The 16,736-nt window shown below is 43.8% G+C and overlaps 1 protein-coding gene across 1 annotated transcript in view; it reads left to right on the forward strand.

The window, feature by feature from the left end:
- Window positions 1-16,736, forward strand: part of arap3 (ArfGAP with RhoGAP domain, ankyrin repeat and PH domain 3) — a 45,580-nt gene that overhangs the window by 22,438 nt on the left and 6,406 nt on the right. The window contains exons 3-26 of the mRNA XM_050042329.1: window positions 1,025-1,981; window positions 2,999-3,039; window positions 3,361-3,443; window positions 3,656-3,723; window positions 4,567-4,806; window positions 6,190-6,259; window positions 6,849-6,969; window positions 7,509-7,693; window positions 8,075-8,181; window positions 8,682-8,881; window positions 10,119-10,204; window positions 10,657-10,839; window positions 11,728-11,869; window positions 12,385-12,489; window positions 13,302-13,458; window positions 13,555-13,657; window positions 13,775-13,973; window positions 14,057-14,120; window positions 14,213-14,376; window positions 14,500-14,712; window positions 15,329-15,434; window positions 15,550-15,697; window positions 15,782-15,850; window positions 16,427-16,501. Of these exons, the coding sequence (XP_049898286.1) occupies window positions 1,025-1,981; window positions 2,999-3,039; window positions 3,361-3,443; window positions 3,656-3,723; window positions 4,567-4,806; window positions 6,190-6,259; window positions 6,849-6,969; window positions 7,509-7,693; window positions 8,075-8,181; window positions 8,682-8,881; window positions 10,119-10,204; window positions 10,657-10,839; window positions 11,728-11,869; window positions 12,385-12,489; window positions 13,302-13,458; window positions 13,555-13,657; window positions 13,775-13,973; window positions 14,057-14,120; window positions 14,213-14,376; window positions 14,500-14,712; window positions 15,329-15,434; window positions 15,550-15,697; window positions 15,782-15,850; window positions 16,427-16,501 (3,886 nt within the window). The remainder of the gene's footprint in view (window positions 1-1,024; window positions 1,982-2,998; window positions 3,040-3,360; window positions 3,444-3,655; window positions 3,724-4,566; window positions 4,807-6,189; window positions 6,260-6,848; window positions 6,970-7,508; window positions 7,694-8,074; window positions 8,182-8,681; window positions 8,882-10,118; window positions 10,205-10,656; window positions 10,840-11,727; window positions 11,870-12,384; window positions 12,490-13,301; window positions 13,459-13,554; window positions 13,658-13,774; window positions 13,974-14,056; window positions 14,121-14,212; window positions 14,377-14,499; window positions 14,713-15,328; window positions 15,435-15,549; window positions 15,698-15,781; window positions 15,851-16,426; window positions 16,502-16,736) is intronic.

Below are 16,736 nucleotides of genomic sequence, written 5' to 3' on the forward strand. Positions count from 1 at the left end.
ATGGTATGCTGTACATAATGACGGAAACTGTCAGTGTGTCATTCTGTCAGTCAGTCATTCTGTCTGTCCCACGTTTTTCTACTCACTGACGTGGTCAATCTATGTGAAACTACACATAGGCATTGAGGATTGGCATAGGTAGAAGGTGACAAAGCTACCAATGGGTATGGACTAGTTATTATAAATTTCACATTGTTTGAAATAGTGTTAGCATGCAGCACTCAACACTGGCAGGCTGGCCACCGCTGCAACTAACAAACTCCACAAATCCATTCAGCAGCTCCACCATCCACAGTGAGACACACACGGCTAATTATTTACTGCTGAATTACATCCTGGTGCAGACTATTTACTGGAGTTTACCAGCCTGTCGCTCATGCAGCATTTGCGGATAATGCACGGCAGTTCTCGGCTTTCAAAGTCCGATAGTCCACCACTAACATTTTCGTCATGTTTCATCAACGAAAATGAAAAACAGCTTTTGTCTTAGTTTTTCTAAGTTTTTTTGTTTTCAAGATCTATTGTTAGCTCGTCATCGTCTCGTTTTTGTCATGGAAAAAAGGTTGTTGATAAAAAGTTTGCGTCAATGAAATTAACACTGCTGCCAATCCTATTAAGCAACATACACGTTCCAATATATTCTAAAGTAAAGCATTGATAGGTGAGGATAGGTGGAGTTAGCATGTGTTAGCATGTGTTAGCATGGGTCCCGTGTGTATGCTAAAGCTGTGTTTACTCTCTTAATGTTAAATACCATTCACCTTTACTGAAGGCTATTTAACAATGGCAAGAAATTTGGTATTTTTCTGAAAGGTTTGTTAAATCTGACCATAAAATAAACTATATTAAATAAAGCTCATACAAAGGTGGAAAAATGTTGGACCATAGTGATGCTCCGCTTTTCTACCTTCACTCTTGTTGTTGCTGGCCTGCTGAAGTAGGTGATGGTGATTATACAGTCAAGTTTTTGAGAGATGTCGTAGCAAAAACAAACTTGGACTTTAATTGCATTTTTTCTGTGCAGGTACCAGGACACCTTCCGTCGAGCTGGTCTCCTATTGGCTAGAGACTTCACACACCTGGATAATGATGCTTTGGTCAGCCTGGGTATAACCGCCACAGGATACAGGAAGAGAATCCTTCGATTGGTCAGTCACATTCAGAGGACAGAGAGTCAAAGAGCCAATCAGAAAGCTGATCTCCCACGTGATCGCTGTCAGTCTGTGACGGACATTACTTTATCTGGTCACAGCGCTGCATCGCGGCGTCAGTCGTCTGGACCCATTGACTTTGAGGCGCTCCGGAACAGTTCGGTTCCAAACCTTGGCGCCATGTTGACCAACTCTGACAGCAGCAGACCTGCGGTGAAACCGGTTCCAAAACCCAGAACTGTATTCAACCGCCGCAGGACAACACCCGTCCACTTCTGTCCAACACCAGACCCTGCACCGCCTCCATCCAGGAGGCTTTCCCAGGAGTCCATCTGTTTTACTGTGTTAGAGGGTTTGACCTCAGGGGACACGCCCACACCTGACAACAGGTTGACCTCTGACCTCAACGAGATCTCAACCACACCCAGCCGAAAACCGAACCAGACGGAAAGGAGGAAGCCGAGTCGTAGCTTGTCTCTGTCAGACGCTGGAGGGTTTTTACCTCCTGTTCCCCCGAGGCTGAACCGTGGGATCCCCCCCGCCACGTTCCAGGGGTCCCCACCATCTTCTTCTTCACCTGTACGGACAGAGCAGAACCAGACGGTTCCTTTGACTTCCTCTCCTGGTAGTCTTGACAACAGCAGGCTCTCTGGATCCTCGCCGACTGGTTCACCCAGAGGTGGCGGGATGGAGATGGTCTCTAATGAGATCTACTGGGGGACTTTACCTAGTTCTACTGCCCCCAGTTTAGGGAGGAGTTACTGCAGCCAGCAGTCAGCGCCTCCGACTCCACCCAGACAAACACCTGAGAGGCATCCAGAGAGGAATAGGTAGGTCACTCTGATGGACTTGTTTCCAGGTCAGGATCCACACTAGGTGTATTTACTTTGTTTTTAGATGTGCTAACCAAGATTTTATTTCAGAATGCATCCATGTAATCAGCATAAATAAATCCCACCTACCTTACGATCAACCAACTGACTGAGGCCTCTGAATGACGCACCTACGTATTTGTGTACCTAACCGTCCATAAACAGTGAACATCTTGGTAATAAGGCACTCTGTGTCTGATCCCAATCACATTGTTGGTTTTTGGCCTTGATAAGCATCTTATGTTACGTTGGAAAACTGCATAATTAATTGTCTTGTCTGATATTGTTACTGATTACAGTCTAATAGTAAAGATCGACAGAAGCTTCATACAGGCAATAGTGGACCAAACAATTCTATTCATTCATGCATTTTCTGCTGCTTATGTGGGTTCAGGTCGTGAATGCATAAAGTTAAGGGGGTCAGTATGTTAGAAATGAAGTGATAGCTGGATCTTCGAACACCATCAGAAACCTCGTTGTCCTAAACCATTCTAACGCTGAGTTGGACAAGTTTTCTGGATCAGATCAGCCTATTTCATCTTTTGGCCTTCACCAGATTCCACATATGTTGCCAGCCTAGATAAAATATATAATCCAGACTAGAAGTCAGGATAAGGTATTGGTGTTACATGACGTATTTGTGTAAAACAAACAAAAGACAAACAACTGGTGCCCCCGTGCGAGTGGCGAGCTCACTATGTTCCACAAGCTCTCTTAGCTTTTTTAGTCTAATAAACTCATAAAATGTCAAAAAAGTAAATTATTCTTAAACCCATTTTTCGTATTGAATACTGTGATACCGCCCAAGTCTAGTCAGGACATCACCACCTATGCTGCACAGATTCTGACCTATCTGTTTGTAATATATCTCTCACAAGTCCAACTACTTCAGTGACACACTGAATCACTGGAGTGTGTCTTTAAATCAATTATTGATTGATAGCTTATTTTTTGTTTGTCTGTGTGTGTTTTCAGTGGCAGCACTTTAAGTAACAACTCTTCAGGATCAGCCAGAGGTGAGTGCAGACCAGACTCTTGATTACTTATGAAAACATGATGTATGTTTACTGCAAGATTGATTTTACTAAAAATCTGCCTTGAAATTACAAAAACAACCATTTAATTCTGGATCCTGTTTATTTTGTCCCGCTTTCGTGGACTTTTTTTTGGCTTGAACACACTATGTGAGGATTTGCAGCGCTTCAGATTTGAACACAAAAGATAATGTTTGTGTTTATGTGGTTTAAAAGGCAAACACTGGTCACACTGGCTGGGTTCGGGTTTACGTTACCATCCATGCTTCAGTAGAATATTAACTCGAGTTTTCTGTTCAACAGCTTCAACAGACGACCCTGAGGAGGAGATCAGCCCGTACTGTGAAACTGTTTTTCAAACCAGAAGAAATCCACACATATGTGAGGTGAGACAGCAGCACAAAGACAAACCTAGTAAAGATCCATCTGTTGTTCCCAGCCTTCTCCTTCTTTCTTCTTTATATCTGTGGCACAATGATATTAATAAACAGCAATCAGCTCCTTGATGATCACAAATCCAGCGGTTGTTGGGATTAAACTTGTAACATCTCCAGTCTGTGATGATATAAATGTGCTCAGTTAATATTTCATCCTGCAGAGTGAAAGGAGCAGACTGGATGAGAGAGACATGAGGAAGGGGGAGGACAAACATGCAGAGGATCATGGGTAAGCCATCAGCAATTCTGTGAGGTTTATTTTAGCTTTGTGTGGCCAAATATTCAAAACAGTATGACAACATCAAAATAGCTTGACATTACACAAAACCAGGAAATACAAACAGAAAAGATAAAGTCAGACAAACACAAAGTTAAACAATACATTCATGAAAAGAAATAAATGTGATTTGCATTAACAAAAACAAAGGGTTAACATGACTTAATTCTGATTAATGGAAGGCAATAAGGCACTTTCATCACAAAGTAACAAAGACTACTATTGTCTGCATTGAACACAAGCTTCAATTAAATGAGCTGCGGCTGCAAACTATTAAAAACAGACTGATATTTGTAAGACAAAAGTATAAAACTGAATCATCTGCATATTGTCAGCTCTCTGGAGTTCCCCAAGGTTTTACACTCGGCCCACTTTTATTTTTTAGATCTTCTTTTAAAATAGACTTCATAAAGACAGTCTGTGTTTAATATGTTACAGTCTCAACTCTTAACTTAAAGTTGTGTTGAAAGAAGACAAAGCTAAGTTGATACTTAGGTTTTAAATTTGTTTTTGACCTGTGAAAAATCAGTTGAGAAACATTCGATTGAAAGCTACAGTACAGCTAGTGAGAATTTATCAAATTTGTATTTGCGAATGTAAAATATAGCCATCAAAATATAAAAAGTGACAATGAACTGAAATGTTTAAATCACATTACAAGGACAAAGAGACAAGCTATTATTTTATTTCTGCTGATTACAAAAAGTAAAAATCTGTCCACAGAATACAGGATGAGTCTGACAACCAGACTGATCTCTCCTGAACTGTATAAATAAAGTTGTATTTGTACTTCAGGTGTCAGAAGTTCTCCTGGACGAAGCGTTTGTCTCAGGCTCTTCACTCCGGAGACTCTCAGGGCTACAGCACCGTCGGAGAACCTCCACCTCCCGTCCGCTACCTCTCCCTGCCCAACCACACTTTCCCCATAGACGCCGATGAGGACCTGACCATCTCCCCCTACGCCAGCTACACCTCCCTGACTGAGAGAGCCCCGCCCATCATCAGTGGCTGGCTGGACAAGCTGTCTCCACAGGGGTGCGTTTGATTTAGACACCTGGTTAGACCAGAGAAAACAAAAACGCAGAGATGGGTTTGATTTACACACCTGGTGCATTAGATTTACAGCTGGTTAGACCAGGGGCACATTTAATGATATGTTAGACCAGAGAGAAGAAAACCAGGTTGTGTTTAATTTAAACACCTGGTTTGACCAATGACAACAAAACCATAGGGGGGCATTTGTTTTACACACCGGGTTGTACCAGGGGTGAATTTGATTTACACAGTTAGTTATTCCAGGGGAAAGAAAACCAGAGGGGTGTGTTTGATTTATACAGCTGGTTAAACCAGAGAGAACCAGGATTCTCTCATCACTGGTATTCATTTAGTTTAGAGTCTGAATATTGCTTGAAGAGGTTTCAGAGGCCCTTGAAGATGTACCAGAGGTCCTTGAAGAGGTTTCAGTGGTCCTTGAAGAGGTTTCAGAGGTCCTTGAAGAGGTACCAGCAGTCCTCTAACAAGTTCCTGGGGTTCCTAAAGTTGTTCCAGAGGTTTTTAAGGGTGTCTTAGAGTCCTTTGGGAGATTCAGGGGTGCTTGGGGAGGTTTGAGAGGTTTCTGAGGAGGGTGTAACATCCTTGAATGAATTAAGGTGTAGCTTATGTATGTGTTAGCATGTGTAGGCTAATAAAGAGTGAAGATGTGTGTGTGGGAACAAGAGGAAGGAATGCGAAGTCTGAGAAGCTCCAAGATCTCCATGTTCTCACCTGACCAATCACAGCAGTTGATTCAGAATACACTAGTGTCACACACCTTCCTGTTCTTTGTGTCTCTGTGTTTCTGCGTGTGTGTGTGTGTGTGTGTGTGTCAGGGGTCAGAGATCAGCGCTGGCTGTCGTGCTGCATGTCCTCTTCTCTGCTCCTCCCTGTGTCTCCCCCCTCCTGAGGGGCTGCCTCTGCCTCGTCACCTTCCTCTACTCCTCCTCTTCCTCTTGTTCTTCATCCTCTGCTCGGTGTGTGTTTGTCTTTTCTTCCTTTCCTGTTAATACTGATAAGAAAGTTCTTCAGTGGTTATTTGGTGAGAGTTTTGGTGTTTCAGGAAAATTTGTAAAACAAATATTTTCATTTTGACTCGGCTGAAAGACGCCAGTGTTTTCTGATGAAGCTCCATATTTAAACGTCCAGAATATTTTAATGTCAAAACTTTGTAGGATTCAGCGTTTACGTGTGTTAAGTACGCCGGTCTGATGTCACTATAAACCAGTAGTCTCCTTCTGAATTTTGTTTACCACAGTTGTGATGTATCTTTGTGTCTTTGTTATGAATGTGATCATGTGACCCTCTCTGGATCTGTCTCTGGATCTGTCTCTGGATCTGTCTCTGGATCTGTCTCTGGATCTGATGTGTGTTTTTGTTTTTCAGGAATTATGTTTTCCAGAAGCGCTATGTGAAGTTTGATGGCAAAAACCTGATGTACTTTGGCAGTGATAAGGTACGAAGAACAGTCAGAGATGTATAATAATAGAAATATATCTACAAAACAAAGGGAATGAGAGAGGACAACTGTCCAAGGTGTATTTTTTTTTAACTATCATTGTTTCATAGTTGTTATCCTCTGAACTCCTCAGTTATCTATTGTTGTGTTTATGGTTCAATGTTTTACAGCATTTAATCAAAGCGGATTTACTGTAGTTTGATTATTTGTCTTTAATGTCAAAGTGCAAACACATCTCTAAAAAGTGACCTAAAGAATCATTTCTGAGTTTATCGATGTTTAAACTCTCATTGCTACAGCCAGCTGTAGTCCAGTGATATTTGTTTACACTTTCAGAGAGCGTCATTGAAGTCCAATTTATTATTTCTTCTGATCTAACAACCTGGGTGGTGGAGGTGTGTGAGGAGGTCAACAGTCCTCCACATCTTTGTATCTCTCTGTATTCGATAAGCCACGCCCATTTTTAAAAATCCAATCAAATATGGCGACTGATCGATTTAAACTCAGTCAGAAATGCGTCACATCACTGCAGATAAAACCACTCTGACTGCTCTGATTTGGACCATTTGAAACCTTTCTGTTTCAGGACGTCTACCCTAAAGGAGTGATCCCATTGGCTGCCATCCAGATGGCCCGCCCAGCCAAAGACAACAAATTTGAAATCGTGACAAGTCACAGGATTTTTGTTTTCAGGGCCGATAATGAAGGTAGGAGAAGAAAACACTTGACATGACAGTAAAGTGACACTTTGAGTTACAGGGCAGCAGAGATGTGTTTACATTCTCATCCATTACTGAATTATCTCCAGCTGATCTGATCTGATGTCAGACTGATAATCATGAGAAGCTGCTGCGGACATGTTTCTGTTGATCTGTAACCCTACTGATGTCACTTCCTGAGTAAATGAAACTAAGGTGTAGCAGCCTAAGGTTTGTCCTCTGAAAGTTACTGAACCTTAAAAGATACTCCCCCCTGAGAGCAGAGGATGATTTCAGGGTACAGAAACTGAGTCACTGGTTGATGAAACGCAGCTAAAGTTTCTTAAAAGGTTGATGTCCAGACACTGTGATGTATGTCTGTTCTTAAAAGTGTAATATTTCTCTTCTGGTTCAAAGTGTTTCCAGTGAAAAAACCTCCTAATCACAGCTGAGAACACTGGGATAAATGTGAGAGGAAGAGGCAGTAATGTGTGTGAAGTACAGCATGTGATGTGATGATGATGATGATGGTGATACCTGTATCTCAGTGCTGAGGCGGCAGTGGGTCGGCACGATGCAGGAACACGTCAGAGATCAGCTGGTGTTCGGTCGGCGGCGCTTCGGTCCCGGATCTCACTGTCAGAGACACGGAGTCCTCGAGCTGAAGGGAACCAAGTCCAAAGTGTACGCCGCCATCAACACGGAGCAGATCTGGATCTACAAGAGCGAACAGGTGAGAGCGCTGACGGGTGGGACACTCTAATATTACACTGCTGAAATATACAAATTATAGTCCTTATGTGTGTTACTGACGTTGAACAGTCTTTTCTCAAAACTAAAAAGTTGCAAGTCTGATTTTGTCGTCTTTTAAGATGATGACACTCATTTATGTAAAAGTTGTTGTGCGGCTCTCGCTCTCAGTCCGTCAGCTCCGACACACTCCAAACAGGAGCAGTAAACTTCAGCTGCAGACAGGTTTTATAAGAGTTTGAGTGACTTTGTCCCAACATGTTTATTGTTTCATCAGGAGCCCAAAGAGCAGCAACACAGCAGCAGCTCAGTGTGCAGGTTGTTGAACTTTCCTCATGTGTGTCCCTAACTTGTGTGTCTGCAGTGCTTTCGTAACGGAATTGGCATCACGGTGATCGAAGCTCGAGGATCGACGATCAGAGACGGGAAACACAAGAGCTTCGACCTCATCACGCCGTACAAAACCTTCAGGTATCACTGCACCACCGGCCCCTCTGTCACTAACACAGTAAACAGTTTCTGCACCTCAGAGGAGAAAAGGTTTAATAATAAAAATGTATTTTTCGAGGACGTGTCCGTCCTGCAGCAGAGCAGCTTTGAGCAGTTCTGGGATGCTTCATGTTCAGATCTTTAGCTTCCGGCTCTGTAGATGAAACTGGGAACAAAATGTTCGTCCCCTCTGCCAACCTCTGCCAGGCTGTGCCATTTGGTCCCAAAACCAGGTCACTGAATGAGAAAAAGCTCCTTACAGTTAATTCCCTGCAGCTCTGCAGCGCGTCGACTCACAGCTGCTGTTAGAACAACCGAAGTCACTTCACTCTGCTGCTGCTGGGACCAGCACGGATTCTGTGTCGATCTAAACACTCAGAACTGAAGTTAGTTAGCAGGCTTAAAAAAAAAGTGTGGTTTCTGCTTTTCAAAATGCCGTTGCCGTGGCGACCTGCCAACAAGCCTCTGCTCCGTCTCCTCAGCTTCACGGCAGAGTCGGAGCGGGACAAGCGGGACTGGATGGAGGCGCTGCAGGAGGCCATCGCAGAGACTCTGTCGGACTATGAGGTGGCCGAGAAGATCTGGTCCAACCGATCCAACAGGATGTGTGCCGACTGCAAGGCCCTGAACCCCGACTGGGCCTCCATCAACCTGTGTGTGGTCATCTGCAAGAACTGTGCAGGTACCTGGGACTCAGACTCAAGAGTTAGAGTAGACTTTTATAAAGTAATCTATGGAGGTACGATTAGATCAGATCAAAGTTTGTCTTTCTGATGTTGATGATGTTGGATTAGCCTAATCAATGTGATTGGTGAGCAACATTCAGCTGTCCTAATAACCACATGGATCACTCTAATATCCTCCCACAACACCTGATCACCCTGATCATAATGTAGTGTTCATGCTGTTCACACACTTTCACAACTTCTACTCTGAGTGTGTCAACCTGTGAAGACATGAATCACTGCAGGTAAAACTGTCGCTGTGCTGGTTCAACTGCATTGTGGGGAGTCTGTGTGTGTGTGTGTGTGTGTGTGTGTGTGTGTGTGTGTGTCACCATGCTGTCATCCAGGTGTCTCAGTGTCTCTCCTGTCACCCGCAGCCTGTCATCAGTCTGGAAGTTTCTATCTCAACTGAAACTGAACTCTGGCGTTCACGTTCATGTTCGCTGTCACATTCATGGAGAGTTTTTATTTCAGCAACAAAAAGCTGCCGAACATGTTCTGACATGTCACTCACTCATTGGACAGTGTGAGTGATGTCATCCTCTGGTGGATGACAGAACTTCACTGAACCTGACGTGTAGACGTGACAAACAGAGAGGCGTCTTGTCAGAATCAGAATCTGGTTTGTTGCCAAGTAGGTTTTAACATACAAGGAATTTGCTTAGAATGAAAACAAAAAACATGGGTTGCCCAGCAGTGCAGTCGTTAGCAGGGTCGCCTCACAGTGAGAGGGTTTTGGGTTTAACGCTGCCGACTGGCTGGGGCCCTTCTGTGTCGAGCTGATCTCCCCGTGTCTGTGTGGATTTTCTCCGGGTTCTCCGGCTTCCTCCAACACTCATTTGGAGCCAGAGTCTGCACAATAGTGATCAACAACTGCCCAACCAAGCTTGAGCAGCGCCACTGTTTGTGAGCACCCTGATTGGCTCACACAGCTGTCAATCATGACATCACATCCCTTTTTCATAGCATCAAATAACTAATTACAACCAAACTGATCCGAATAACAAACACTTGAACAAATATCAGGGTGAGAAGAACTACATAAAGTGACAGAAACCATCTCTGGGAAAAATGTATTTGATGTTTCACTTTTGGGGAGCTGTCATGTCGACCATCTCAGCCTACAGGGACACACTGTCCTCCACCCTTTGTTCACCTGTGTGTGTGTGTGTGTGTGTGTGTGTGTCTTTGCAGGGCAGCACAGAGGTCTGGGGACGATGGTCTCTAAAGTTCAGAGTCTCAAACTGGACACCAGCGTGTGGAGCAACGAGATCGTCCAGGTGAGACCAGAACTGCCCTGAATCAAATTTGTAACAGTTAGAATTTCAGTTAGTTTTGATTTTATATTAGTTTTGACTTAAAGATTTCATTTTAGTTCAATTTTAGGTAGTTGTCAGAGTGTGTTTGCTATTTTTAGTTTGGCCTCCTGCTATGTCCTTCTTTTTATAGTAATACGGCATAGCTAAAAAAAAAAAAGATAAAATAGATTTTTTTTTAATCAAGCTCTATAGTTTTAGTTTATTTTTCGTTTTTAAAATGTTTTGATTTAGTTCCAGTTTTAGTTTACGCTCTAAACCACCTGGCCTCAGCGCAGTGTGGTCACCCAGAGTTTATAGAACTGTAGTTACATACGTAACTCTTGTCCTCTGAGAATGATAAGAGATCTGGAGCAACATCTTTTAGATCAAACACTCTGTTTTTGTTTGTTTATTTGTTTGTTTGTGTGCACCAGCTGTTCATCATGCTGGGGAACGACCGTGCCAATGATTTCTGGGGGGCTCGGCTGTCTGTGTCGGAGGAGTTGGACTGTGACGCCTCCCCCGAGCAGAGACGAGACTTCATCACCCAGAAATACAGAGAGGGACAATATCGACTCCCCCACCCGGCGTTCAGCAGCCAGGAGGAGCTGCTCAAGGTCAGAATGACACTTCCTACCTCACACAACATCAGAGGGGGAGAAACACCACAGTCCGTCTGTACACAGAGTCCAAACCAGGAAAAGATTTAAGATTTCAATACCTGAAAGTCACATGAACCAAAATCATGTGAACTTTTTTTTTCTCACATGGACACCAGTATTTATTCCTTGATTTTGATTACAGGCTACTACTAATAATAATAATAATGATAACAACAGGAGAGGTTTTCTTCAGCAGCTCTGAGTTCAGAACAGAAGGTTTTTTGTTGTTGAAGAAACAGAGTGAGTCTCTGAGAGCTTCAGTAGCTTCAAGGGTTTCAGTTAAAACATAAAAGCTGACCTGAGGTCAGTGAGGATCAGAGAGGTTTTAATGTCGCTCTGCTCTCTGTGACTCTGAGTGCTCATGTTGTCAAATTTAAATTTACTCTTAAGGCATTTAACTTCTTATTTCTTGTTTGCCGTGAACCTTTGGAAAACGTTTCTGCTCTTAAATGTTATTTTCTGAACAATATTCAGAAACACTGATGAGATTTGACTTTGATGACTTTTTGTTTAAAACCTGCACATAATATTTGGATGGAAGCTTTTCCCAGAGTGCACTGGGGCGTCAGCGGGGACAAAGGAAAGAAAAGATAAAAGCAGCTGGAGGCTCAAAGAAGGACTGAGTGTTTTTACTCCGACATGTCTGCTCTCTGTTTGTCTGTCTGTCACATTTACTGAGCTCAGGCTCTTATTGGCCGACAACACGTGAATTCATCAACAAAAACTAAAAGTGAGAGAATCATGTAAATAAATCAGAACGGCTTCATGTGCTGCATTCACAGACAGTGGGTCTCTCTCCCTGACTGTCTGTCTCTCTGTGTTAATGTCTCCTCTCGTCTCCAGGTCTTGTGCTCTGCGGTCTCTGAACAGACTCTTCTGAAAACTGTCACTCACATTTTCTCGGAGGCGGAGTCAGCTCGCCTTGCAGACGACTCCAACGACTGCCAACGACATAATCCGCTCCTGGATCGCTGCATCGCTTCAGGTCTGTTCTCTACTGTACTCTGTTGGTTTCTACTGGTCTCTGTGCTGTACTTCTTTTAATATTAAAATTTACAGTAACTGATGTGAGTTCAGGCCATCTTTCAGAGTATAAACTGACATCATGGAAACGACAGTTTTATTTCTATGCTGTGAAAACAGAGCTCTCAGGTTTATGAAGGTCAGTGGTGTGTGTGGAGGCAGACTCCAGGTCAGCTGAGGTGGCTCCTGTTTGATGCAGCTGCTGTGTTATCAGCTGTGTTCCTGCAGGGAGGCTTTTATCTCGTTACAGTTTGCTTCACTTAGCAGAGAAACTCTGACTGACACAGACATTTATTCTACTGACTGACCAGGTCAGCACGTGAGCACAGAGGCAGAACTACGATGAGGACGAGAATGAACAACTAAGTCCATTATCTGGACAATCAAACCACGTGTCTTTGTGTGTGTGTGTGTGTGTGTGTGTGTGGTTTATTGATTTGATGCTGCGGCTGAAATATTCCTCTGTTCTCCCTTCAGATCCCAGTGTGTACGATGAGATCATGCAGCCTGTCCTTCACTCTGGTTACCTCTACAAGTCCAGCTCCGTCCACAGAGGGACGCTGTCCAAGAAGACTCGAGAAGGTGGGAAGAGGAAGGGAGAGGGGTGGTGCAGGGGTTAAAAAAGAAAGGACAAAGAAACTTCATTGGACAGAAAAATGTGTGGGGGATACAGGATACTAGATTTTTGCCTATATGCTGGTATCTTTCATACATGCAGATGTATGCACATATTTTCTTCCCACCTAGTTGCAGAGAAGGAATCCACGACAGGAATCTCTCCTGTAGTGCAAGTAAAATAGTTTGCATTCTTGTGTCGTAATGCCGCGCTGTCAGATGAAGACATAAAATACAAAACTGTCACTGCTCACATACTTCCATGCGGGCAGAGTCAAAAGTCTGTGACAACAAAAAACATGGCGACAGTGGAGGAGGTCATAATAATGTACCTTTTAACGGAGGCAGCGTTGTAGGCGGCACAGTGGTGCAGTGGTTAGCATTGTCGCCTCATAGCAAGAGGGTTCCTGGTTTGAACCCCAGGATGAGCCCATCTGTGTGGAGTTTACATGTTCTCCCTGTGTCAGCGTGGGTTTCCTCCAGGTGCTCCAGCTTCCTCCCACAGTCCAAAGACATGCAGGTTAATTGGTGACTCTAAATTGTCCGTAGGTGTGAATGTGAGTGTGAATGGTTGTCTGTCTCTATGTGTCAGCCCTGTGATAGTCTGGTGACCTGTCCAGGGTGAACCCTGCCTCTCACCCAGTGTCAGCTGGGATAGGTTTCAGCTCCTCTTCCACCCCTAACAGAACTACAGTTATGGAAATGAAATGAAAAAAGGAGCAGTTTAATAAAACCTGTGAAATAAAATGTGACCAAATGTCTCCTCGTCTTGTCGTCAGACTTCCAGAAGTTCTGGTGTTCAGTGGATCAGTCTCTGCTTTTCTATGAGTCGGACCGATCAGCTGATCCCTGCATGCAGATCAGCGTTAAAGACATCGTGTGTTTGGGCGTCAGTCGACCCGACTCCTCCAACAACAACAACGGCTTCATTGACAGGTACGCACTTTATCTTCTACTTGTTATTCAGCTGTGTTAAACTTTATGTCCGCATGGAGACACAGCCTCTGTCTCTGTGTCTGTCCTCCTCTCCAGGTTTCGTTACACCTTCGAGTTGTATTTGACTTCAGAGAAACTTTATCAGTTTGGCTTGGAGACGGCCGACGCTCTGCACAGCTGGACCAAATCCATCGGGAAGGTCCGAAACTCTTAGGCTCCGTCTTTGTGTCCACTTTACGTCCCCCTGTTTTATTTAACTGTCCTGTGAGATGTGATGTTTTTGGTTGTTACTAACCATCCTGTCCGTCCCCTCCAGGCTGCGACCCCCCTCAGCTGTCACTGCCTGCTGACTCGGGAGTTTGAGCGGGTCGGCCTGCTGCGGTACAGAGCCATGTTGGACCCTCAGCAGTGGAAGGAGGCGTACTTCGTCCTGCAGAAGTCCAACCTCTTTATCTGTCCCCGAAAGGACGGAGCAGCCGAGGACATCATCAACCTGAACCGTCTGCAGGAGCTCAGTCAGTCCTCGTCTACAAACACACCACGTCTGATCGATCCACTCTGTCTGATTTAAATAAAACTGTCTGTGTTTGTGTCGCAGGTATCACCTCTGAGACCGAGAACCACGAGAAGAAAGACATCCTGGTCTTAGTAGAAAAAGGAAGGTGAGATAAGAAGTGTCGCTGTTGGACGCCAGATTGTTTGAACTTGGTTTATTTTTGTTTGTCTTCATTGTTTTGCTTCTTCTCTCCGTCAGGACCGTCCACCTGCAGGGCGTCGGCCGCACAGATTTCTCTCTGTGGTACTCTGACATCCAGCGAGCGGCCGGCGGTAAAGGAAACACTCTGAGGGAACAGCAGCTGAGCAGAAACGACATCCCGATCATCGTGGACAGCTGCATCGCCTTCATCACTCAGTACGGTGAGGAAGAAAAATTATATTTATGATCTGAGCGTTTAATCAAAGAGAATTATCGCTGCAGCTCTGCGGAGCTTTTCATCCTCTCTAGTTTAGTTAGTGACGTTTTGAGCATGCTCTCTGTAGGTCTGGGCCACGAGGGGATCTACAGGAAGAATGGTGCCAAATCCAGAATCAAACTCCTGATGGAGGAGTTTCGTAAAGACGCTCGGAACGTCAAACTGCGGATCGGAGACCACTTCATTGAGGACGTGACAGACGTCCTGAAGAGGTTCTTCAGGGAGATCGAGGACCCCATCTTCATGGCTGAGCTCCACCCACTGTGGCAGGGGGCCGCCAGTGAGTCCAATTTACCTTAGAAAAGAGTTGATGTCAGGGATGTCCTGATCCGATCTCAAAGATTGGCATTAGACCCGATTAAGTCTTTATTGAACAATATAGAGCCCTATCAGCTAATGCACAGGTGTTTTTACTGACAAGGTTCATGAACAGTGACTCACAGTAACGAGTGCAAATGTCGTTCACTCTCCAGCACTCCATCTCTCCTTCACTCCCCTTCTGTGGAGAAACTCCACACGCCATAAATGACAGCAAAACACTGTATGAGACTGTTTATTTTTGTCATTTACCGAAGTGACGAGCACTTGTTTCAGCTCAGTGTGAGAACCTCTTGCATTTTGCTGTCGTCTCTGGCACGTGGTGTTTCACTGCAGGCAGCGGAGAGCTGGAGACATCTACACTCAAACTACAGATGCAACAAAACCCTGCAAACAAAAAGTCAATACGAGACCACAAGCTCCCGTGTTCTGTGAGATAAAATGACTGGTTTTGTCAGTGTTGTCTGATGGCTTTGACGAGAATAAAGATGGGGAACTGAAGATGTTAGAGATGCACCAATCAAGTTCTTTTTGCCTCGATCCGAGTCATTTAAAGTCTGTTCTGTTTTTACCCTCAGAAATCTCTCAGAAGAGTCAGAGGTTGGACCGCTACAAAGAGATCATCCGGAGTCTTCCTCGAGTCAACAGGACCACTCTGGCCGCTCTCATCAGTCACCTGTTCAGGTGAGCTCACACTGACACACCTGCAGCTCTGGTACCAGCAGTGGTGTTGTCAGTAGCAGAGGTCATAATAGCTGCTATTGTTTTTAAACGATTGTATTTCCTTCCTCTGTGTCAGAGTCCAGAAGTGTGCCGATCTGAACCAGATGTGCACTAAGAACCTGTCGCTGCTGTTCGCTCCCAGTCTGTTCCAGACTGACGGGAAAGGAGAGCACGAGGTGAAGATCGTAGAGGATCTGATAGACAACTACCTGTACGTCTTTGATGTGAGTACAGCTCGGAGAGGACGTCGACTCATTTTCCTTTGTGTTGTAAAAACTGAGCTCAGTCAACTTCTGATCCTATTTCAGATCGACGAGGAGCATCAGACTCAGATCGAGCTGGAAATCAGCCTCATCACCACCTGGAAGGACACTCAGGTATCCTGTTTCACTAAACACACACAAATACACATGCATACTCTATATAAGAACCCATTATTATTTAATACACAGATATCACAAAATCGGTTCGGTGGACTGACAGCTTTCAGTTACTACATTTACTTAATTCTGGTCTGAAAAATGTCAGTAATGAGGTCCTAATAAATATAATAGGCTATTAAGTTAGTAAGGACTTGTAATCAGTTATTGATTAATAATATGTTAATATTAAGTTGGTAATAAGTTAGTAAGAGAGAGAAGTAGTAAGCTGATAAAAGTTGATAATTATGTTTTTATAATTCACTAAAAAATTGGAAGTAACTTGGTAATAAGTCACTAGTAAGTTAGTAATGACTTGTAATCAGTTACATCTTAGTAATACATTGATATTTATTTGGTAATAATTTATTAACAAGAGTTGTAGAACCTAGATAATAAGGTGGATAAAAGTCATTAGTAAGTTAATAGTAGTTAATAATAACTTAGTAATAAGCCACTAATAAGTTAGTAATACACTGTTAATAAGCTGGTGTGTGTGCGTGTGTGTGTGTGTGTGTGTGTGTGTGTGTGCAGCTGTCTCAGGCCGGTGATCTGATCATTGAAGTCTATCTGGAGATGAAGATACCAGACTGCTGCATCACTCTCAAGGTGAGTCTGAATATTGATTATCAGTATTGACTACTCCATACCCATTGGTAGCTTTGTCACCTTCTACCTATGCCAATCCTCAATGCCTATGTGTAGTTTCACATAGATTGACCACGTCAGTGAGTAGAAAAACGTGGGACAGACAGAATGACTGACTGACAGAATGACACACTGACAGTTTCTGTGATTATGTACAGCATACCATACCATAACTTAGTCATACCAAACATTAGAA

The sequence above is a fragment of the Epinephelus moara genome, chromosome 4, assembly GCF_006386435.1.
Source record: "Epinephelus moara isolate mb chromosome 4, YSFRI_EMoa_1.0, whole genome shotgun sequence".
NCBI lineage: Eukaryota > Metazoa > Chordata > Actinopteri > Perciformes > Serranidae > Epinephelus > Epinephelus moara.